The following is a 25,580-nucleotide window of genomic DNA, read 5'->3' as shown; positions in this document are numbered from 1 at the left end:
ACAACAATTGAGCATTTTGTAATAAATGCACCAAATGTGGTACACATGTAGCTAAAGGCATTCCAAGATGATTTGGATATTGAGCCCTCATGGATTTTCAATATGTCACCCATGGCAACCTTTTTTTTTCAAAATGGCTGCCAGATAACCACAAATATGGAGCATTTTGCGATTAAAACATCAAATTTGGGACCGATGTAGCCAAGGGCATTCCAAAATTATTTGAATAGAGTGGATGTCAAAACACAGCCAGGGCACACTGGTGACACCACTGCTGTGAAACTCAGCATGGGGTTCAATGTCAGCTAAATACACTATGCTTTAATGCTATACTTTCTGTATCCACTAGTTCACAGTAGGCTAGTAGTGTAGTTTAGTTTCCTAAATGCTATCTAATTTTAGCCCCAGATCTAGTTAATATTATGTATATTTAGATGTAGTTAGATAGCCGCACCTGAATTGACAGGATGTGCCAGCGCAGGAGAGCCGAGCCAAGGGTAATGGGGCTTTGCATGACTTTCATAGTTACCCGGATGGTGTACAGATCGCACAGGAATTAAATGGCATTGGATGAACGATCGGGCTAGGTGTAGGTCAATTTTCACATCCAAACCTAGTTGAATCCCATACATAGATGTGCCTCTATAAGAGAGAAACAAAAGACTTACTGCAAGAATCCAAGAAAATGTCAAAGAACTTCAAACTTGTGGAAGTCGATGGTCAAGGACCATCAACCTCTCGTGCAGACAAGACTGACTGGAAGCTCTGTGTTATCTGCCAAGAACACAAGGAAGAGGCATTAACATGTCCTTTGCAGTCCAAACGACAAGACAAGGGTAGTGGGTACAGATCACTTGCAGAGCATTTGATCCAGTTCAAAGAACTTCGCCAGCTCCCTTCAACATTCACACTTGAGAGACTAGATGAGGGCCAAGGTATTGAAGCAACAATGGTTGCAAACCAAGCTCGCTACCATAAAACATGTAGGCTCAAGTACAATGCAACCAAGCTCCAAAGAGCACAAAAGCGAGCACTGGGAACAGACAGTGAAAGTCCTGACCCACAGACAGAATACAAGCGCACAAGGTCCCAATCATCAAGCCCTTCTGAAATGAGACAAGACACCTGCTTCTTCTGCAGAGAGCCTGAACTTCCGATACCTCGCAGCCCATGAGATTGCAGCAGGGCTGGGACCTGAAAAGGCACGTGCACTTCCGATGTTCCACGCATTGACGGGCTGCGACACTGTATCAAGCTTTGCTGGCCACGGGAAGAAGACAGGGTGGGCTGTCTGGGCTGTCTTTCCAGAGCTGACACATGCCCTGCTGACACTATCTTCTGCCCCAGATGACATACCACAGGAGGTAATGGCCACAATCGAGAGGTTTGTTATCCTTCTTTATGACCGAACCAGCACATGTCAAGAAATAGACAAAGCAAGAAAGAAGATGTTTGTGAAGAGGCACAATGTGCTCTCAATCCCTCCAACAAAAGCTGCCTTAGAGGAGCATGTAAAGAGAGCAGTGTATCAAGGAGGCCATGTGTGGGGTCAGATGCTGGTATCCACACCAAAACTACCTTCACCATGTGGATGGGGATGGTCACAGACATCCGAGGGGTACTATGAACCCTTCTGGACATGCCTACCAGATGCAGGCCATTCCAGCCCTGAACTTGTCTCTTGTAAATGCAAAAAGGGTTGTGTTAGGCAGTGCAAGTGCAAAAAAGCAGCATTAGACTGCACAGCTCTCTGTTACTGTGAAGGGGAGTGCTGAATAGACTTTCCTGTGATAACGTTAGATCCTAGGTTTGTCAAATCAATGTTATGACTTGTTTCGAGTATTGAGTTATGGTCTCTGAGCAATTCTGAATTTCCTGATTCAAGTTCTGAATCATAAAATATGATGTGAAACCAATATCATCCACATCACAATAATCTACACAATGTTTTATTGCAATTACTACTTTCATATTGTTATCTTTATCATTGCCGTTATCAAAAAAATAAAAAACGAAAAAAATGAAAAAATGAAAAACACAAAAAAATAATAAAATATAAAAAAATATATAGAAATACAAAAAATACATAAAAAAATACAAAAACAATAACATTGGGGGAGACAAAGACAGCCTCTACGTGGCCTCCCCTACAAGTAGCTTACAGGTCCAAAAGCCTAAAAAAGTGAAACTAATGTCTTTAACACAAATCACAATTGTTGTGGTCATCTAGCATTCATTTTGAAACAATAGTTGTCATTGGTGACACACTGAATATTTTTAGAATAACTTGGGCAACATGTGTACCAAATCTGGTGCTTTCGTCACAAAAAGCACAACGGTTTTGGTTACCTGGGCGGCCATTTTGAAAAAAAAATGTGTGACATATTGAAAATCCATGGGGACCAAATGTTCAAATCATTTTGGAATGCCTTTAGCTACATGTTTACCAAATCTGGTGCTTTTATTACCAAATGCAAAATTATAGTGGTTATCTGGTGGCCATTTTGAAATAAATGGTTGCCACGGGCGACAGATTACAAATCCATGATGGCTCCATATCCAAATATTTTTTGATTGCCTTTGGCTACATGTGTACCAAGTTTAGTGCTTCTTTCACAAAGTGCACAATCATTTTGCTAATCTGCCCCACTATAAGCCTTTTTAGCAGATTATCTTTTCAAGAGTTATATACTGTATACTGTGAATGAGAAGGAAGGATCTATATATTGTGAACATGAATGACCAGATTCTTCTATCATTGTGTGCTTCTATTGCTTGTAAATGCACTGGTGTGTTTTAATATTTCAATGTAAAGTGTGTCGTGTTTTCTGCACTTGAAATAAAAATGTAAAAACAAATAAATGTGTTTATTTTTCATTTGATGTAAAGTGACAATGATGAAGGCATGGCCGTAACTAGCTATGAGAACGGGGAGGTCCGGACCTCCCCTAATATTTCAGAGGGATTTTTTTTTTTTTTTTTTTTTTTTTTTTTTATATAAAACAATCTGCATGGAAAAGCATGAAAAACACGGGATCGCTTTTATTTTAAAACGAATGGCAGGTCAGGCAGGAAGTCATCTGACGCCGCGTCCGCGGTAACTTGATTCCGAGAGAGCAGCAGCATGGTGGTGAGTGATGACTCTCTGTCTGCCTGGCGAGATAATTGAAGGTGAGCGAGCTGCGAGACAGTGAGCGAGTGAACGACAGACAGTGAGTGACACTGACAGATTTTTTAGCAACAACCAAGAAAGTAAGTGTCTAGTCTGTCTCTTAAGTAATGTTACCTGTGTGACACGTTGGGATGCTACTGGCTAATCATGCATGATGCCAATTGCCAAGCTCCCGAAGTCAGGTATGCAGGTGGCTATATGCATGGTTTCAGTTTCATGACCCAATAAGTAACAAAAAGAGGTGGTGTAAAGTTAAAAACAACATAATATATTTTATTTTATTTTTCAATCGTTCCTATCGGGAATAAATGTCCCTCTGTATGTTTTTTTTATTATCGATGATGACTTTGTGTGTTGTGTACGGCTTGGGTTGTGTACCTGTGTTTGTAGGTGTCATTTTGATATGAATTTGGCTAAAACAGTTTGTGTTTGTTAGTTACAATTATGTTGACAGGAGAGCTGAGCAGGTGGTGACATGAAAGAGAATATACTGAATAATGACATCACAACAGTATAATCCTAATGTTGATTTAAAATGATATATTACTCTAAATATGGCTAAAAAAGGGGGGGAAAAAACCTCAAATTTTTCCCCCCCCTATAGGCTAATGGTTGCAGTCCGGGGTCTAATCACATGCGTTGTTGTTTCAGCACCCAGCCCTTACAGCTGGACAGAGGTGCTACCTTGTCAGTATAGCAAATGTTTACAGCACAGAGCACATGAGACGCCAGATGAAACAGCATTACCTCAATGTGCTGCACACGTGCATTAAGTCAGGTGGGTATCTAAATGTAAAGCATTAAAGGGACAGCTCACCCTACAATCCAAAATAAATTTTCCCTCTCACCTGTAGTGCTATTTATCCATCTATATCGTTTTGTGTTATTTGCTTGAGTTTTGGAGATATCGGCCGCAGAGCTTCTGCCTTCTCTCCAATACAATGGAACTGGATGGCACTCAGTTTGTGGGGCTCAAAGTGCCAAATAAATACATTTGAAAAACTCAACAGCATTGTCTCTTTTCAGAAATCATGACCCGGTTACTCAAAATAATCCACAGACCTTGTTATGAACAGTTTCGTTGAGGAACTATTTTCTTTTGACCGAACTACACCCGCTAGCTGCTAGCTAGTTCGTACAAAAGAAAATAGTTCCTCCATGAAACTGCTCACAACAAGGTCTGTGGATTATCTTGAGTAATCGGGTCATGATTTCTGGGAAGAGACAATGATGTTGAGTTTTTCAAATGTAATTTTTGGGTGCTTCGAGCACCACAAGCCGAGTGCCATCCAGTTATATTGTATTGGAGAGAAGCCAGCAATCTCTACGGCCAATATCTCCAAAACTCAGGCAACTAACACACAATGATATAGATGGATAAATAGCACTACAGGTGAGAGGAAAAATATGTATTTTGGATTTTAGGGTGAGCTGTCCCTTTAAGTCAGGTGTGTATCTAAATGTAAACAAAGAGATATAAAATATATCTCTCACAGTGCATTTTGTATCTTGTATCGTCTAGGTCAGAGTTCCATAGCCATAAGAAGGCATGGGGACCATGTGCTTAAAGACAGGTGTAGGTTGAAGGCACATGCAGAGGAAGATGTGGGATCCAGGACGAAGAAGCCACAGGGGAGAAGCAGCAGCAGCACAGCTCACTCTCAAGTCATCCTTCCAAAAATTGTTAACAGATGACAGACATAATACGATGAGTGATTTGCTCTTTTGAAAGCCTGTGTCAACAACCTTTTAGTGAGTGTTCTTTGTTGAGCTCTGTGTAACCATAGTGTCAACATACCTATATTGTAGGGTACCATAGCACAACATCTGAATACTTTCCCAGACCAAGAAATGTGTTTATTCATATGTCAGTTGAGACATACACATTAAGGAACACTGTATGTAGTGTTACATTTTTGCTCCCAAGAGACTAGTTGTCAGTGATTAACTGTCATTTCTATTTTCTCCTGTCAAAAAATAAAGCTTTCACATTGATTCTTATGTTGGATACATACTTGTGTCTATCAGTTGTCCCTGTCGGTTAATTAGCCTAAAAGTATTTCCTTCTCTAAATGAGGAAAAGAGGTCACATTGGTCTTTATAAGCCTTTCAGGAGTCAGATACTGCACTACACTGGTTTAAACTTCATCATTAATGCATATAGTTCAGTCAATCTGTGGTTTGACCCAGAACAAATTGCAATAGTAATGATTCAAGGTTTAATGTGCTCACTAGGGACATGTAAATAACATACTATAACATATCATTATTGGATCAATGTAAATTCAGGTGTCGAAGTCTGGGGACTTCATGTCGCAGCGTCACACAAATAAGTGTGTGTATCTCTGCTTCTAAACATGTTGTGTTCATATAATTGTCTGTAATGTCTCTATACAGTGGTTTTCTAGTGTTATTTCACATACAACCATCAGATATGACCCGTTTAAATATGTGCACTTTGGAGGTACCCTTACTGTAGGAGTCATTTATGCTTATTGTTGGCATGTCATATTATTTTGTTTAGATTATCTTGCAATATTATTTTTAGACACTTGGTGGCGGTATGGGATCACAGAGTTGTGTTAGGCACAGGTGAGGGGAAGCTCACACAGTTCTCACCAGACCACAGCCAAGAGCAGCATTGGAAACAAACTGGTGTGTTCATCTCATCTCTACAATAAACAACAGACTAAACTGCAATCACTGTGTGGAATCAGTTTGTTATTGGCTCTGTGTAAGATCACTCCAACCTACCTGTGTATTATGGCAAGTGGAATGGACATTGGAAAGTTCAAAAATGGCTGTAACACTTAGCCCAAAATGAAGGTGAGACATGACAGGTGAATATGGTAAAAAGAAAAAACTGATATGAGCATGAAACTTCCCCAGTTGAGTATTTACTTTTGTATGACAAGTTTTCTGATGTTATGTTTAAATATGCAAATGAGGCATGATCTACTTAATTTGCATACATTTCCAGGACAGAACTCTGAACATTGGATGAAGCCAGGTTCAAAATTCTTATTTCATTTTGTTGATATATTAAAACAAACGTTTTTACAGAGGATATCTCCTTTTATCACTCCATAAATCAGAAAATACTGTCAAAATCATTTTTCACCATGTTTTTCGGAATTGAATAATAAAATGACCTTTAAAAAAATTCAAACAAAGTCAAATTAGGGAATTCATACAAAACACATTTATATAAAACATTGTACAAACATACAAAACATACATTTATACAAAATATTTACATTAAAAAAACTATTTACATTGGAATAATATGTCATCTTTGACAGGCCTTGAATGTTTAGCTGGTCATCAGCTGCACAGAGGAACACGTCACACCAAGGTGTCTGCTGCCGGTCAGCAGATGAGGAACATACACATTCCCACATCTATGATTATGACGCCCTTCTTACAGGTACGCAGCTCAGACTTGGACAGATGCTGTTTGTCCTTGTCATTTTTACTGTCACAGTGCCAACATGGTTTGAAGGAGGTAATTTGCCTACAGCAGAGGTTTTCAGGGGAGGTGGGCCTCCCCGAACCACAGACCCCCATTTGATAAGATTTTTGCTTTTAGATGTTTTATTACATAAAGTGCATGAAACCCAGCCATGACCAACATAGCCGTACATTCTGGGCCGGACCCCACTTTGAAAACCACTGCTGTAGCCTATAGGTTGCAGTCCGGGGTCTAATCACATGCGTTGTTGTTTCAGCACCCAGCCCTTACAGCTGGACAGAGGTGCTACCTTGTCAGTATAGCAAATGTTTACAACACAGAGCACATGAGACGCCAGATGAAACAGCATTACCTCAATGTGCTGCACACGTGCATTAAGTCAGGTGGGTATCTAAATGTAACGCGTTAAAGGGACAGCTCACCCTAAAATCCAAAATACATTTTCCCTCTCACCTATAGTGCTATTTATCCATCTATATCGTTTTGTGTTATTTGCTTGAGTTTTGGAGATATCGGCCGCAGAGCTTCTGCCTTCTCTCCAATACAATGGAAGTGGATGGCACTCAGTTTGTGGCGCTCAAAGTGCCAAAGAAAAACATTTGAAAAACTCAACAGCATTGTCTCTTTTCAGAAATCATGACCCGGTTACTCAAGATAATCCACAGACCTTGTTATGAACAGTTTCATGGAGGAACTATTGCCATTGATTGGCATTCATATTTGATCTTAACTATAGAACTCAGTTTGATCAGTAACAATCTATCAAAGGATCATATAAAAAAAATAAGGCACAGCAATAATTAATATAGCCTCATATTTAGCTGCACTGTAATAAAAAAATAAGTATGTGGTTTTTGACCATCTTATAAAAAACATTTGCATATTAAAACTATGCCTAAAAGAAACAAGTCAGAACAGAACATGGCTGAAATTAAATAGTGCAGCACAGACTTGTGAACTTGAGTCATAACAGAGAACAGTGGCTGTCTTCAGAAAGGTTCCTCATATGTGTGTGTCTGTAGTAATGAGTCATAACAGACTGTCTTCAGAAAGCTTCCTCATATGTGTGTGTCTGTAGTAATGAGTCATAACAGGCCGTCTTCAGAAAGGTTCCTCATATGTGTGTGTCTGTAGTAATGAGTCAGAGGACTTGGGCTCAGCGTAGAGAACAGTGGCTGGCCGTGGGCTGTTCACATGAGGGGAAGGGGCGCAGTAGCCATTGGACAGCGCTCTGTGTGTGTGTGTGTGTGGGGCAGTCATACTGAGCATGGGGGCATGTTGTCCTGGTACCACTGGTGGGCGTTGGCATAGGAGGGCCATGTGTCTTGTTGGGAAGAGTTAGTTGTAGAGCTCAGGAAGGAGGCTGATCTCCATCATCTCACTGCGTGCGTACTTCTTCCTGACCATCTGGAGGGAAATACAAAAAGGCATTAGGTCACTAATAACTAGGCTTGGGCAGTATTGAGCTATTACTGTACACCAGGGTATTACTCTATACCAGGGTATTTAGAAATCCCCAAGGTAGGATTTTCACTACCGGCAAAAGATGCTTCTATCTTTTCTGTTCAGCCAAAATAGTCACAAGTGTCCTTGCCTGTGCTGGACTTAGCCTTTATTAATGAATGTTTTTTGTATTCAGCGTTTGTAGGAGACTTTTCTAAACCTTATTAATAGGCAGGGGTATACATGTTACAAACAACACTATATTGTTTAAGACCACTTTAAACTCAACATGCTAGGCTTGACCATAACGCTGTCCATTCCCTTTGTTTCATTATCATTCTCCATTGAGGACATTTTGTTAACAACATTGTGCATGTAAATAGCTTTGTGAAACATGTAAATAGCTTTGTGAAACATGTAAATAGTTTTGTGAAACTTGTGAAACATGTAAATAGCTTTGTGAAACATGTAAATAGTTTTGTGAAACTTGTGAAACATGTAAATAGCTTTGTGAAACATGTAAATAGTTTTGTGAAACTTGTGAAACATGTAAATAGCTTTGTGAAACATGTAAATAGCTTTGTGAAACATGTAAATAGTTTGTGAAACATGTAAATAGCTTTGTGAAACATGTAAATAGCTTTGTGAAACATGTAAATAGCTTTCTGAAACATAGAAGGTGCCACTTTTTGAATTGATGGGACATGCATCTATACATAAGGAACTTAGCCAACAGAAGAATTATTTGGAATTTTTGAATGTTGTTGGCAACCAACTCACCATGAAGCCCAATTCCCCCTCATTGGCAGCCATCACATTTCTGCCGATGCGCCACATGATGGGCCTGAGGTGGGCCTCGTCATAACCCGAACAGTGATGCTGAGTGGGAGCCTGCAACACAAAACAGGAGAGATCAACTCACTCATGTGTTAGTTCATTCTTGAAGTCATGTAATGTGTCTTATTATCAAACTCATGTTGACTTGCTTCAGTCAGCCTTTCAATCTATTTCTATAGACGTCAGTCAACTCACCCAGGACCGTCCATCCAGCAACAGCTGGGAGAAGCAGAGAGATGCAGCCGCGATCTCTGATGGCCGGTAGTGCACCAGGTTGTAATCGGGGAGACTCAACTCCATGAAGTATGTCGCCAGCATTTGTGTCTCTATAGGAGACTAGACAAGACAGAAAACAGACAGTCACTTTGAGAGCCCTGATGACCTAAACTATTAGCCTGGTAACCAGCCCAAATGAATCCTTCTATTCATTACGTGTATGGTGTTGGGAGGTATTTAGTAGACAAGACTCACGTTCGCAGCTTTTGAAGCCCTGCTGAGGAAGTGCAGCGGCAGAGGTCGTCCCAGATCGAAATTGAGTGTCCTCAATATCAGCCGCTCCATCCGCCGAATCTGGGCCTTTGTGACGGTGTTGTCGGTCATGTTGGCACATTCTGCAATCGGAGGACTGTAGATCTCCTCGTACTTGCAGGCGAGCAGCATGGCCGTCACTCCTACAAGCTGCAGCTTAGTAGGAGGCACTTGCTTGACCTGCAGCACATTAAGAATAGTGTTAGCTAGTTCACAGAAAGCTAGTTCACAGAAAGCTAGTTCACAGAAAGCTAGTTCACAGAAAGAGAAACGAGAACACTTCTAAAACAGTTGTGTACCTGTAGGAAACGGTCCAGGATGGCGACGGCAAGGTACAATGTCTCCTGATGCAGAGCAAAGTGGGAGTGAAGCCCGATCATCCAGTCCACCACCTTGGCTCTCATCTGTTCATTGATTTGGTACCCCTCCATGTAATTGGGTCGCACGGCCTGCTGCACCTGTGGACACACAACAAATATATATCAATATAAAATACACACTCCAATGGCAAAGAAAGAGCATAGCAGCTCAAAATAAACTAATCAGGGTGGAATTAGATTGTAGTCCCATGACATGTTGGTTCCTCCTGAATTTAAGAAATTAAACTGTGGCTGACAGCATGAATTACCTCAAGGAGGTGCATATAGGCATAAATGTCTTCAACGTCTTCAGCGCACAGCTGTGGCATGTCCCTGTCCTGCTTCACATCAGCTGTCTTCATCTCTGCTACAGGGGGAAGTGGGTACCACGCTTTGGTATGCACGCATGCACGCATGGGTTGAACCCGTTTTTGGTTGACTGGTCCGGCCTTCTGAAAGTACAATTGAATGTCACTCAAAGTCAGACATACTGTTAATAAGTTCAACACAACGCATGTTGGTTCATAACTTTGTGTCTGTCTGTTCTCTACCTGGCACTTCTTCCTTCCTTGGTGGACAACCAGGCCCCTGGCACTGGTCACCTTTGTCCATCCACAAGGACACTCACGCAGGATGAAAGAGTCCTTGTCGGACCTCCTGGCACGTCTCTGATGAGGGAAAAACAACAGCACAATGACAAACACCTCCACTGCATTTCTATTTGTTACAAGAAGGACGTCTTCCTCACAATAAACCCTGTCCACATGTTACATCCATAGTAGCCTATACACAGAAACGTATACAAAGCGACTTTAGCCTAAATCAATTAAAATCACTCAAAATAAAGTAGCTACATGAAAGTACAAACATAGCCTACACAAGAGCGGTGGAGGAGTGCAGTTGTCTGTCAGTGATTCTCAACCTTTTTCATATCAAGGACCCCTAATTTGATGACATTTTAGCTCTGACCCAAATCTGAGTCTTTATTAGATTTGCAAATAAACTATTTAGGCAGAGACAACAAAATACCCTATAGTCATTATTCTACACTGTGAGAACTGCTTGTAAATAAAATAATGCTGAAGTGGAACAATTCATCAATTTGCTGAAAACTCACTGAGGACCCCTTCTGGTCCCCCAACCACAGGTTGAGAACCACTGTTGTATATTAGCCTACATGATTTATCATGTTGTGTGCTGTGACAGTAACCGACCCTGAATCACTTACATTCTTATAGACCATGGTGACAGACTGACAGACAGCTTTGATGGGAAGTTGACTGTGAAGATCGAGGGAGCTGTAAAACAAGTGGACAAAAGGAATTTCACTAACTATGACCAAGCCACAAATAACTGATAGTTTGTTAGGGAGAATGGGGATGAAGGGATGGGGGAAGGGATGGGGGGAGGGGTTGATGGGATGAGGGATGAAGGGATGAGGGGATGAGGGATGAAGGGATGAGGGATAAGGGGGTGAGGGATGAGGGAAGGGATGGGGGGAGGGGGTGATGGGATGAGGGATGAAGGAATGAGGGATGAAGGGATGAAGGGATGAGGGATGAAGGGATGAGGGGGTGAGCGGATGAGGAATGAATGGATGACTTGGAGGAAGTATGAGTAGATGTCTCGAGGAACCAGGGAGTGAGACTCTGGATGGGGGAACTGCCTCGGCGATGGAATCTTCATGGTCTTGATGGCTCCATCTTATCCCTGGTGGTTCCTAGGCTGAGATAGAAGATTAAGGGGTTGGGTGGGAGGGATGAGTTTGGTCTTGAGACGAGAGAAAGGATCTTGGTTTGGGGCGTATATATAGGTGGAGCGAATGATTGAATCCGGGCGGAGCAAGGGATTGCCTGATTGAATGATTGACTGAGTGGTTAGTTGTGGCATGGCCTTGTTCCCGAACTTTAGTTATAATGTTATTATAACTTCATTTCACTAACTATGACCAAGCCACAAATAACTGATAGTTTGTTAGGGAGAATGGGGATGAAGGGATGGGGGAAGGGATGGGGGGAGGGGTTGATGGGATGAGGGATGAAGGGATGAGGGGATGAGGGATGAAGGGATGAGGGGATGAGGGATGAAGGGATGAGGGATAAGGGGGTGAGGGATGAGGGGAGGGGGTGATGGGATGAGGGATGAAGGAATGAGGGATGAAGGGATGAAGGGATGAGGGATGAAGGGATGAGGGGGTGAGCGGATGAGGAATGAATGGATGACTTGGAGGAAGTATGAGTAGATGTCTCGAGGAACCAGGGAGTGAGACTCTGGATGGGGGAACTGCCTCGGCGATGGAATCTTCATGGTCTTGATGGCTCCATCTTATCCCCAAAAGAACTTCATTGGCTGAGATGAGCATGGGCATTACGGACGTCACTGAGGTTGCTATGGATGTAGCTGTGGTAGGCTTGGGATGACCAACGGCCTAGGACTTTGATGGTGTGATCAGGGATACCTTGCCTGGAGGCTGAAGATGCAGCTCCGATGCGGAAAGAGTGGCCAGAATATAATTCAGGCGATATTCCTGATTTTGAGAGGACTTACGGGAAGATGGGATGTGAGGTTCCGAGTCGATCGGATTTTGAGTTTGTAGATGATGTCGGAAGTATGAATTGTAAGGTCGGAAAGACTTGCATGTCGAGGTGGATTGGAGATGGACGTGGTTGAGTTGAATTCTGAACGTCTGAAGAAACGTGGATCTGAGGGTTGCGTTGGAGACGGGGATGAGTACCCTGTGCGGAGGGTGTTGATGTTAAGTGTTGAAGTTAATCGTGGCTCTGCCTTTCCGCAGGCTGATGAGGGAAAGGGAGATGGCAGGACGTAGGCGCCAGTGAGTAGTTGACAGGGGAATTGATGCTATTGAAGTAGATGTGGATCACGAAAGTTCTGATGTGAAGAGAGGAATGGGCGTAGGTGATGAAGTTCAGATGGTGACGACGTCCGATAAAGGAAACGATAAGTTGTAACGTGTGAGGACGGACTTGAAGCAAGTCCATCCTGTGGGGTATGATGACGATGTTCTGGGAGCTAGGTTGTTGAGGATGGCTTGTCAGGATGCTGAGGTCAGGTGCTGCAGCTGCGAGTTTTAGTTGAAGATGGGGGCTAAATTGGAACTGGAATTAGTCGGAGACTGAAGTAGAGTTTGAATTTCTGGAATGAGACACTGGTCGGAGAATCAGTGATGGAGTTTTGTAACTGGAAATGTGAGCGGTACGGATGATGAATTGATGCTGGGCTGAGATCGGGATAAGGTAATGTGTGATTTGCAAGATGATGATGTTGACTACTGCTGTGTTGTCTATGTAGATGACCACTTGTGCCCCCAAAGAAGTGCTGCAACCAAGATGGGATCCAACTTGTGGATAGCGGCTGAAGGGGAGAGTAGAGCGAACTCAGGTGGCCAGTCGGATGCGCTCCACCTCCCTCCGTGGTAGCCGGTGAATCCGATGTATGGTTTTGCATCGGTGAACAGCTGGATGTCCAGGTTGCGTGAGATCATCGTAGAAAACGATGTGCCGTTCCAGGAGGGGCAGTATTGCTATTGCCATGTCTCCGTTTTACAAGCGTTGTCTATGGCAAATTGGCAATGTGGTCAGATGTCGTCGTGGATGAAGATCGCATCCTGGGAGGGAGCCCGCTGGGCTCGGTGTCCCAGGATAACGGACGATCTCCATCCACCCGCGGCGAGCTTCAACGCAGCAGCAGATGGCTCGTCAGATGTCGTCGAGGTCGTCGTGGATGAAGATCGCATCCTGGGAGGGAGCCCGCTGGGCTCGGTGTCCCAGGATAACGGACGATCTCCATCCACCCCCAACAAGCTTCAACACAGCGGGAGATGGGCTGGTCAGATGTCGTCGCAGATGTAGCTGTGATATGCTGAAGCGGCTATGTACAGGAGGTGGGAGAGGGAGGATCATCCTTGGGGAATGATGGGGATGGCGTAGACGAGGTGTCTGAGCAGGGCGAGGAGTTGGCATTTGGTACATGTAGCAGCAAGGAGGTAGCTGACTGAAGGTTCTGAGATGACCTGGATGCCTGGCTGGAAATCGTGAGAGAAACTGAAAATGAGGAAGTTTGACGAATTTAGGGTCTGGGTGTTGTTAAAAGGCATTGTATAAGGTGTTGATGTTGATTGGTGTGCAGGGATGCTTGGCATTCATGCTGAATGTTTGGTAAGGTAGTAAGGGTAGGTGTCCGTTCTCTGGAGCGGGTGGGGTGAGGGTGTTTTGAGTAGGATGGGTCCAATGTTGCTTTGTAATTCTCTGGAAGCATGATGGTGGAATGTGGAGGGTTGGAGTAGTTCAGCGAGGGCCATGTAGTTACCAGTTATTATCTGCTACCTGAGGGTGGATGAGACTGGAATTGGGCGTGGTGCTGTGGGTTGAACTGGAGGTTGAGCGGTGGTAAGGGTGAATAGGCTGGCTGCAGGTGGGGCTGAAGAGAATGCTGGGAAGCTGGCTGTAGGTGGCGCTGTGGAGAATGCTGGAAAGCTGGCTGATGGTGGAATTGTTGCAAAACCGGTTGCAGGTGGTGCTGTGGTTGAGGGTGCAGAGCTAAACGGAATTAAATACATTTGGGTGATGGGGAAGGGGAGGGGGGAGGGTTTGGGGGAGGGAGGGGAAAAAGGACAGGTTAGTAGGAAATGAGTTGATCGGAGCAACTGTTATGGAGGCTGAAGGAACCGCAGTAGCCGGTGGGTTGATGTTAACACTGGCAGAAGGAAGGGAAGAAGAAAGGATGTTGGGATGAGGGGGTGCATGTGCATGGGGTGATAGTGCAGCCTGCGGACATAGGGATGAGAGAATTGAAGCAATGAGGTTAGACAAAGCAGAAACAGAGGGAGCAGGCACGGGGGGGGGGGGCATTCTCGCCCTCCTGACTGAGGCTGCCAGAATGGCTGCAGGAATGGCTGCCGTCTGCGACGCTGGACTGGCATGGGACTTGGAAAGAGTGGAAAACATGAAGATGGACTGTGTGCAACTGTGTACAACTGTGAAACGTGTATTCATGGAATGTAAATGTTACGCACGAGAAAGAAAAAGGCTGTATGCTGCTGTATAGGACGAGTCAACGTGACTTCATTTGCCACCCATAGTTAATAGTATGAGCTGTGCCAACAACATTAACATCCCGAAACTATACATCACATCGCTTATATTTTGATATTCTGAGTGAGAGCAGAACTAGCCCGAGAGTCTGATGTATAATATATACGTGTCGTGTCAAAATTGTGTGAACTGTCTCAGTTCTCCAAATGCAAACGGAGTCAAGCCAGCTAGAGCAGACACTCACACCTCGCACCACTTGGGCTCCATAGGGTTCGAACGCCGCTGCCACCCAGTGAGCGGCCCGTTCATCAAAATGCCGCTCGGCTGATCCCTCACACTAAGCCTGGGCACAAAGACTAACAATGAAGAGCCTGCTGAATCCACTGAGAATCAGTGTTGGGCAAGTTATTCTTCCTATTGTTATTGTCATCTATAATGGTTGGTTATTTGCATAAGACAACGGTTTGATTAGGAAATTATTGTATAAACTATGTGCTTTGATTTAATAAAATGCAACTCAATTTGTAACTTGAGTTACTGATGAAGTAACTGGTATATATTACTGAAATCCTATAAGTAATAAGTTACATTACTGAGTTACTGCTAAAATAATATATTACGTGTAATATGTTACTTTGTAATGAGTTAACCCCAACGCTGCTGGGAATCATGCAAGGACTGTGCTGGCAGTTCTTGAATTCACACCATAAAACACCATAAACAGTAATATTTCCGACCAGTGAGAGGCAGCAGTGTGCCGTAAGGCATCAAGTCTGCCGGAAAACTATAATAATAATAAGAAGAAGCTGCACCGCGCCAAAGAGCATGGAAGGAAAGAGACGAAACTCCGGCCATTTTTGGAAACAGAATGCGCCTCGCAGTGGTCAGCTGCGGTAGCGCGGGCCCCTATAATCAGCCTCTCTAAACAGTAACTCAACGGGAGAACACTCTAAATTTCGTGGATTCACATCTTTTCTGGGCGTACTGCAAATCTTGATTGAAGTGGTGTAGTGCAGGGATGTAAAACAACAACCATATTGTGGAAACTAAGCAAAATTTTTCGTTTTCTTTGTTTAGTTTTTTCAAGATAAATAGCTAATGCGGCTGTCGTCCACTCCGTCAGAAGTGCGTTGCCGTGGTTTTAACCTCGGGTCCTTTGCATTTACTATTTATCTTGAAAAAACTAAAAGAAAAAAACGAAAAATTTTGCTTAGTTTCCACAATATGGTTGTTGTTTTACATCCCTGCACTACACCACTTCAATCAAGATTTACAGTACGCCCAGAAAAGATGTGAATCCACGAAATTTAGAGTGTTCTCCCGTTGAGTTACTGTTTAGAGAGGCTGCTTATAGGGGCCCGCGCTACCGCAGCTGACCACTGCGAGCCTGTGCGAGGTTCTTTTGGCGCTGTCACGCTTCCAAAAATAAAAAATGGCGGAGGCTGCTGGGCGCTGATGTTGCAATGGGGCAATATGGAGCTTTCAGTTCTTTCCATAAAAGTTCTTTGACCGCGCTGCAGCGTCGGTCAGCGTGATGACGTCATCCGGGATCGCCGTGGTGTTGCCGGAAGCGCCCGGTGGCTTTGGGTGCTGGATGATGACGTTGTTGATTGATGAAGTTTGGTTAGCAACCAAACTTTTTGCAGTGATCACTGCGATGAAATGGTACCTTGTTTTTACGGATGGCAGTTGTCCCGTTGTTGACGTTTGTCGTCGGCATGATGTGTGTGTGTGGATTGAGATGAGACTGGATTACCGTGAGTTTGGCCGCGTCGGCTAAACGGCGATGATTGCCTTGTGTGGCTACTAGATGGCTAGTAGTAGCGTTGGCACTGCTGTAGGTTTGAGCCATGGTTTGGGCATACCGTTGGGAAGGCTTGTGAATCTCCGAGCGAAGACGAGGCGGCAGGTCGGAACGACGGACCGGAGGCTCGTCGGCAGCATTGCATTTGCAAGTGAGATGAAACCTGTGTGGGTCCTCGCCGACGCCAAGCAATTCGTTGCTGTCAGAGAGGTGGAACTGGAACGTGGATTCCATGACAGTCAGGTAAGAGCTGAAGTTTCGTGTTGTCTGTCTTGGAGTGAAACTCAGAATGAGTTTGGTCTTGAGACGAGAGAAAGGATCTTGGTTTGGGGCGTATATATAGGTGGAGCGAATGATTGAATCCGGGCGGAGCAAGGGATTGCCTGATTGAATGATTGACTGAGTGGTTAGTTGTGGCATGGCCTTGTTCCCGAACTTTAGTTATAATGTTATTATAACTTCATAAGTAGTGAGAGTCGTTAATAATCCAACATACTTTACTTTACTTTATTGGTATTTAGCAGACGCCTTTATCCAAAGCGACTTACATCATGATCATATACAGCACACAATAACATGAATAGATCAAATAGAAAAACAGTAGTAAAAATATGAGAAGCCAATATAAAAGGGGAGATTAAAGGTGAGAACAGTTAAAGGAGCCATCATATAAGAAACAGAAAATTCAATTACAAACACATGGAAAGCAGGCAGAGGGAAGGGAGGGAATTCAGGAAGAGTCAATATAAAGTCTGAAGAGGTGAGTTTTAAGTTTCCTGCGGAAAATGGGGAGTGATGCAGCAGTCCTGATGTCCGGGGGAAGTTCATTCCACCATTTTGGGGCCAGGTAGGAGAAAAGTCTCGACCGAGAGCGGCTTCTGAGCCCACGTAGCAGGGGAGGGGCGAGACGTCCTGCACTAGTAGAGGGGCGGAGTGGGCGGTGAGAGGTTTGAAAAGTGACCATAGACTGTAAGTATGAGGGGGCTGTTTGGTGAACGGCCTTGAAAGCTAGTGCCAGAGTTTTGAATTTGATGTGTGCTAGGATGGGAAGTCAATGAAGCTCTCGGAAAAGGGGGGTGACATGGGAAAAGGGGGGTGACATGGGAAAAGGGGGGTGACATGGGAAAATCTAGGTAAGTTGTAGACCAGACGGGCTGCTGTGTTCTGAATGAGCTGAAGAGGAAGTATTTCAGAGGCAGGGAGGCCTGCCAAAAGGACGTTGCAGTAGTCAATGCGTGACAGTACCAGTGCCTGTACGAGAATTTGTGTAGCTTCTCTGGTGAGAAATGGGCGGATCTTGCGAATATTGAAGAGGGAGAACCGGCAGGAGCGTGCTGTTGCGGCAATGTAGGCAGAGAAGGTGAGTTGGTGGTCAAGGATCACTCCCAGGTTTTTAGCTGTTTGAGATGGAGTTACGGTGTGGTTGTCAATGGATATGGAGAGGTCAGTCAGGGGGGATTCTTTGGCAGGGAGGAAGATGATCTCGGTTTTTCCAGGGTTGAGTTTGAGGTGGTGATCCGCCATCCAGACACCAACGTCTTTCAGGCAGGCAGAGATCCGTGACCCAATTGAAGTATCAGAGGGGGGGAAGGAAAGGTAAAGCTGTGTGTCGTCGGCATAGGATGACATGAGTGGCCTTTTACAAGTCGTTACTGTTACCGTAAATTCGGTTGAAACAGTAGGACTTTATGTCAATAAAATCACAACTGTGTAAGAATAACAGGTGAACCGTTACAAAAGTTGAAAATCGGTGCTGAAGAGCGGATGGTAGCAATTCAGAAAATGTCTTAATAATCCGTATTTACTTTTGCAGGTAACCTATAGCCTCGTCGAGGCTAGAGATAAGCCCACGTTAAAATTGCTAGATTTTTTAAATGGAGCGTCAGTCTCTCTCGATACACAACAGTGTTGCAACCATCGACATAAATAGGGTTGCAACGAGCACTGCACTCCAAGCACAGCACTCCGAGAGTGCGTTAGAACCTACTTGACGGGCAATTGACTTGATCAGCGAGCATTTTGAAAAGACGTCACCAATGTGCAAGGCCGTAACATTAACCTATAGCCTCGTCGAGGGCGAGGCTACAGATAATAACCAAGCCCACATTAAAATTACTAGATTTTTAAATGGAGCGCCAGTCTCTCGATACACAACACTCGAACGGGTTAGAACCTACTTGACGGGCAATTGACTTGATCAGCGAGCATTTTGAGTTTAAAACGGTTAATATGGTCACCAATGTGCAAGGCCGGGTGAAAGGAATCTGTGTCACGTTAACGTTACCTTCAAGCTGAATTATGTTAGGCAGTTTGGAACCAGACGTGCACAGTTAAACACAGAAGTAACTTTGTCATATTTTTCTACGGTGGAAAAGAACGTGCATTCTTACCTTGAAAGGGTAGGCGGTGTCGTCTCTGGGCGGTGTATCCTTCTAGTTCTTCGTTCACTGTAGTGTTCAATTGACGGAGCGAGTCCAGTGTGTCGACTGCTTGCGTCAAAAAAAGCTAGCACCTGAAAACTTTCCGCTAAAACTTTCAAATATATGCCGCATTCAAGCGCCGGGATTGGCCAGGCGCTCATGCTTATGGCAAATGGAGACGCTGCATAAAATAGGCCACGCCCATCGTTGCTGGGATGTTGCTGGGGGAAAACGCCATATTAATACGTCACACGACTGGAGCTGTAAGCTAGCTAGCGTTAGCTGTTTACAAGCCACAAACTTTTAGTAAACCCTCAGCGCGATTCAAAATGAATGTAATAGATCATGTACGGGACATGGCTGTGCTGGACTTCATTCCAATGTCCGGATCATGAGCAGTTTGTTACTGACGATGAGCAATAACAACCTGTGAGTAACGTTAGCTTAGCAGCGTTAGCGCGCTCCGTCTATTTGCTGAATAGTCATCTCTGTTGTATTTGCTCATATTTAGCGAGTGACAGCATAGTATCGTTAGCGTTAGTTGGTTATTATATAGCACATAACGTAGTAGGCCAGCCAGTTAGCCACCCATAATAACCTCAACATGAACGCAAACTACACAGTAGCCTACACAGGGTTTCAATGATGTCAGCTGCAAGCTAATTTAGCTTGAAGTTTTCTGCTCAAACGTGTCTAAACGTTATGGGATACGTTCTCTTCACATATTTTCTTCCACAATGTAAACGGTTTAGTATACTGTTGTATCAAGCTAACGTTATAGCTAACGCTATCTATAACGCTATCTAAGTTCCAGGGAATACTGCAAAGTCAAATGGCCATGGTAAAGTAGAGCAACGTATAGTGCCTGGTGTCCTTTAGGGTCCCCAGTAAAACATGAACATAGCGTTTAATTTCATTGTTGCCTCATTCATTAGAAGTTAGATTAGCACCATGAAAGAAAGGACTTTTCTGACCAGATGTTTTACTCTCCACTTACAGTGAGTGTAGACAGACAACAAAGATCTTCATAGACTGTCTGGGACTGGCTCATAGACTGTCTGTGGTCTAAAGTGGTTCGCTTTGACTGAAAGACACTCCTATGTTCCTCTAATATGCTCTACTCGTAACTGTGGGTATTTAACTTTTGCATTTAAAAACTGGGACATTGTTGACTAATTTTCCAGTCAGGAGAACACATGGGAAATGAGACAAATAGTAAAATGTTCTGGAAAAGCTTGTGTTGTCCTGGATGATTATTTCACCATGCCCATATTTTCCTTTAGCTGAGCATGTTCTACTAGGCTATCTATCAGAGCTCATCAAAACGGATAACATTGCCATCTGAAAGGGCTAAAGTATGTTCAGGATCTAAACGTTCAAATGGTAGTTCATAAACAAGAGTATTTTGAATAGGCTTCTCTCTGTTATGTTGTGGAAACACTGTGAACGCACCACAAAGTCACGTCACATGATAGCACATGCAGGTTAAATGGCATTACAACTGACCAAAACTCAGAATGATGTAAGTTGCATTATCCTTCAAATGTAAATATTAGGGACTGCTGGCTGGTGACTGTGGTAGTTTTTATTAGGTTTACCCAAGAACACATCCCATCTTAAAAGTCTAACTTCCATCGCTATGTACCTCTGCAGGTGTGTTTATTCTATGATAACTTTGTCATCATCTCTAAGCATGTAAGAGATTATTTTATTGCTAAGTTATATAGCCATAGACTGCACAATCTATTAAATCAGACATCCACAGAGAAGAACATCTTGTATCCCTCTCTGTCATACCAGCTAGATCATCACTGAAAAGGTCCTGGAATAAGTCCTGGAAAATGATTTCTAGAAAAGAGTGGGAACCCTGACAATGCTTCCTGTCCAAGCAGGGTGTCCACACACAACAATGTGCTATATCAACTATCCTGGATTGCTTGTTGCATCCCAGTGCTCTGGACCTTTATTTTGTATTTTTTATTGGGGGAAGGGGGGGGGGGGGAGGGCTAATTAAACATTTGTTCTTCTATCATTTCTTTATTCATTTTAGTTGTCAGTTGCACATGTTTCTATAACCACATTTTGCTATCTTGTTTATATCCCATGTTTAGGCTAATTGTGTTTTCTCCCTGCTGTAGTCTATTGCTGTTTGCTGCTGCCATGACACAGATACATTTTTCTGCATTCATTTATATTGTCTGGATCTCTTTGACTACAGAGAGCTGTTCTCGCCATCCCAGAAGTACCAACTGTTGGTTTACCACGCCGATGCCATCTTCCATGATAAGGAGTACCGCAATGCTGCCTGCAAATACAGCATGGCCCTGCAGCAGAAGAAGGTCCTCAGCAAAACATCTAAAGTTCGTACTTCTAATGTTGGGGGAGCGTCCAACATACAGGCACAGGTATGTCATGTAAAACCTATCAATCTGAAACTGTAATCAACCCATGCTACCATATGTTCTCTTTATTATTATTATTATTATTATTATTATTTATTATTATTATTATTTATTATTACTATTATTATTATTATTATTTATTTTTATTATTATAATTTCTATCTGGGTATCTGGGTAGTGTAGAGCTAAAAGCACTCTCCTACAACCACGGAGACCCAGGTTCAATAGAGGGTATGCACACCCACTGGAACACACCCCCTCAATCGGGAATGAGTGTCAAAATGAGTTCCTCCCTGAGCAGCAGGTGTCAGTTATCTAGGCTGATTACTGCATTCAAGCTCAGTCTTGCTGTTACTCAGTGGGTGTGACCCCACAGTGACTTCTGCCACTGTGACATCACATGCATACCCTCTATTTGCGGCACTGGTACTTCCAGCTTGGTCGGACGTTCCAACAGACACAATTGGCCGTGTCTGCAGGTGGGAGGCCGGTGGGGTATCAGTCTTGGTCGCTGCACTAGTGCCTCCTCTGGTCGATCGTGGCGCCTGTTTGGGGTGGAGGAGAATTGGGGGGAATAGCGTGATCCACCCACGTGCTACGTCCTGCCGGTGAAACCCCTCCCTGTCAGCTGACAATAAGCGTCTGGCTAGTACTGCACATGTATCGGAGGAAGCATGTGCTAGTCTACAACGCTCCCCAGATCGGCAGAGGGGGTGGAGCAACGACCAAGACAGCAAGGGGAATGGGCCAAGTGCAATTGGGGAGAAAATTCAGAAAAAAATAAGAATGTTCCTGAGTGCCTAATGTGCACAACTACAAAAAATATAATATGCAGTAGTATTTATTCTCCATTGCTATTGTCTTTGTGGTCTACAGTGCCTTGCAACTTTGAAGCTCACCTGTATTGTTGTCTTTCAGAGTTTGCCCTCAGAGATTGAAGTGAAATACAAGATAGCTGGAGTGCTACACCATCCTGAAACTGGACAAAGATGCTATTGCAGTGCTTGATGGGATTCCTTCCAGACAGAGAACTCCAAAGGTACAGTAGGCTGCCTAACCTACCTTGATCTTCATTCACTGTGTGCCTTCTATCTATCTATATATCGAATGAAGTATGTGGGTTCTGTCTGGTTCAAGTTCTGTGTTCGGCCACAGCTATGCTGTTTTACGTGCGATCTGGCTGAAACCTTCAGGGTGTGTAAAGGGTGTTTAATTAGGTTAATTAGCTAATGATGTGATGTCATCAGTGATTATGTCAAAAGTGGTGTCATAAGGGCGCACACACACACGCATTGTGACAAGACTGATCAGCAGGCCCAAACAGAATCGGCAGAGTTCTGCGTGCACAGATTCCGTCTGGGCCCTAGTACTGATCAGTGAAGAATTGAGAATATAATGATCACAATATTGAGCAAAATAATTGGGCTGATCATCTTTGACATAATCCACCTTCCAGTTTTCATAGAGATTTGAGATGATTTCTCCCCCTTGCCTCAGATCAACATGATGCTAGCCAACCTGTACAGGAAGGCTGGTCAGGAACGCTCTGCGGTGACCAGCTACAAAGAGGTCCTGAGGCAGTGTCCCCTCGCCCTGGACGCCATCATCGGTATGCATGTCCACAGAGACGCCTCCCTCCTGCTTTGGCTTGCTTACTGCTTACAGCACTTCCTTGCTGAAGTCAGATATCTTAAGTTGATCTTCTCTCTCTATACCAGCCATTCACAACCAGTGGGCCACGAAGGTTTTGCAAGTGGGCTGCCAAATCATTTCCAAAACATTTTAATCTTTTGTCTTTAATTTTTCTCATACTTATTATTAGTATGAGAATGCATTTCTCCATTGTTGAATGATGCCGCAATTTAATTTGTAGTCAATTATTTAATTAATGATTTGTTAATTAGCCTATTGCAGACAGCCCCTCACTTTTAGTTTCTGCTTTCTGTGTGCTGCTGATGGACAACTATTTTTATTGTTAAAATAAAAAGTGCTGTGAGAACACATTTTGGCCTCCGTACTGTTTACGGTCAGATGGGGCCAAAAAAAAAACACATTCTCCCTCCCCCTGATTTCCCCCATTTTCTCCCAAATTATGTTTGACAAATTTTCCCCCTGCTGCCCCTGTTGCTGCGCCACCCTCTGCCGATCTGGGGAGAGCCGTAGACTAGCACCATGCTTCCTCCGAACACATGCGCAGTTGCCAGCCGCTTCTTTTCACCTGACAGCGGGGAGCTTCACCGGCAGGACGTAGCACGTGGGAGGATCACGCTATTCCCACCAGTTCCCTTCCACCCCGACCAGGCGCCCTGACCGACCAGAGGAGGCGCTAGTGCAGCGACCAGGACACACACCCCGAATCCGGCTTTCCATCCCACAGACACCAGCCAATAGTGCCTGTATGGACGCCCGACCAAGTCGGAGGTAACACGGGGGTGCGAACCTGCGACCCTCCTGTTGGTAGGCGGCCACAAACATTTCTGAGATTTTCAAGTGGGCCTTGACGCAGAAAAGGTTGGGAACCGCTGATCTATACCGTTTAGGGCCAGTGATACTCAATTTGCGGCCCGCGGGCCACATGGCGCCGGCGCCCCCTGTGTGGCCCGCGATGGAATTGTGCAATTCTTTTTTTCAATATCTTTCAATAATCTATGATTTAGCTGCTAAATTGTCAAATTGCCTGCTCGCTATACCCAGGCACTTATGTATGTACTTAACCTAACTAACTTAACCTAACTAACTATCCAGTGTGCACAAGATTGTCAGACTAAACTCCGGCTGACACCCCAAAAACCTACAATCCGCTACAGAAAAATGTATATATAGTTTGTTTATTAACTGGCCCCTGGCCTTCTATCATTTCACGAAAGTGGCCCCCGGGCAAAGCAAGTTGAGTATCCCTGCTTTAGGCTCTTGGCTAGGCTCACCCACACACACCCACACACACACACCCACCCACACACCCACACACACACACACACACACACACACACACACACACGCTCTGGCCCTCTGTCTTGGAGTTTGTATTGTACCTGCTCTGTCTCTTGTGTTTCTATGTTTTGTCTCTTTTGTGCTTCAGCAGATAGTGGAAAGCTCTCTCTCATCTTGTTTCCTCTAGGCCTCCTCTCTCTGTCAGTGAAGGGAGCTGAGGTGGCGTCTATGACTATGGATGTGATTCAGAGTATCCCCAGCCTGGACTGGCTCTCTGTCTGGATCAAAGCGTATGCCTTCATACATTCAGGGGACAACCACAGAGCTATCAACACCATTTGGTGAGCCCAGTAGTTCTCCTTTCTGCTCTGCAGAGGGATGGCTTGTAAAAGTACCATTTAATGCACACATGGGCAAACTAAGGCCCGCGGGCCGGACTCAAAGAAAAACAAAACGACCACCAAAAACTCAATAAAAGGCAGAATTATGTTAATAAATCTTATCTGCTCCAGCCATTGGATTTGTATCCCTATTGTATCAGGAGATTAGCAAGAATAATCACAACGGGAGAGAGGGTTAAAAATAGGGAGACTCCCGTGAAAATCAGGAGTGTTGGCAGGTATGATCTCCAATGTGTGGTCCTTCACTTACTTGATGTAAGTCAGGATGGCCCTCAGGAACTAAATGTTGCCCACCTCTGATCTATCCAGTGATATTTATTATTTTATTTAACCTTTATTTATACAGGTGAATCACCTTGAGACCTAGATCTCATTTTCAAGTGCGACCTGTTCAAGCAGCATCTATGAGCTAGTTAGCAGCGTCAAGATGTCTCTGCATCAATCATATTAAACGCCAGACAAAATCTTCAAAACAGATCAAGGTGTGGAAAAAGAACAGTATGGCATTTTGTCATAGAAGATGTGTAGGAACCCTGATAACAGTACACTTACACTCTTCTCCATGCTGCCTCTCCACCCAGGTGTTGCTGGCCCAGTCCTGTGCCTCCCTCCCCTACTCCTCCCACGTCATGGAGCTGATGGTGCCTGTGGTGCTGGAGGAAGAGGCCACGTCGCAGGAGCCCATCCCCGACCCGCTGCTGCCCAACGTGGCCAAGTTCATCACAAGTTCCCCCTCTTCCTCCAGACCATCGTCCACTGT

The 25,580-nt window shown here is 44.1% G+C and overlaps 1 protein-coding gene across 2 annotated transcripts; it reads left to right on the top strand.

The window, feature by feature from the left end:
- Nucleotides 1-16,693: 16,693 nt before the first annotated feature.
- LOC310770703 (anaphase-promoting complex subunit 7-like) lies at nt 16,694-25,541 on the top strand. 2 transcript variants are annotated; one of them, XM_083663433.1, is made up of 6 exons: nt 16,694-16,909; nt 21,305-21,491; nt 22,407-22,527; nt 22,986-23,097; nt 24,607-24,760; nt 25,402-25,541. In XM_083663433.1, exons 4-6 carry the CDS (start codon nt 22,992-22,994, stop codon nt 25,457-25,459), a joined length of 318 nt encoding a protein of 105 aa, XP_083519559.1. In that variant the 5' UTR covers nt 16,694-16,909; nt 21,305-21,491; nt 22,407-22,527; nt 22,986-22,991; the 3' UTR covers nt 25,460-25,541. Both variants share the same exon structure in this region; 1 of them encodes a protein (XP_083519559.1).
- The last annotated feature ends 39 nt before the right edge of the window (nt 25,542-25,580 follow it).

The sequence above is a fragment of the Poromitra crassiceps genome (assembly GCF_964638095.1).
Source record: "Poromitra crassiceps genome assembly, contig: HAP1_SCAFFOLD_179, whole genome shotgun sequence".
NCBI lineage: Eukaryota > Metazoa > Chordata > Actinopteri > Beryciformes > Melamphaidae > Poromitra > Poromitra crassiceps.
This window is presented reverse-complemented; position numbering and strand designations above follow the sequence as displayed.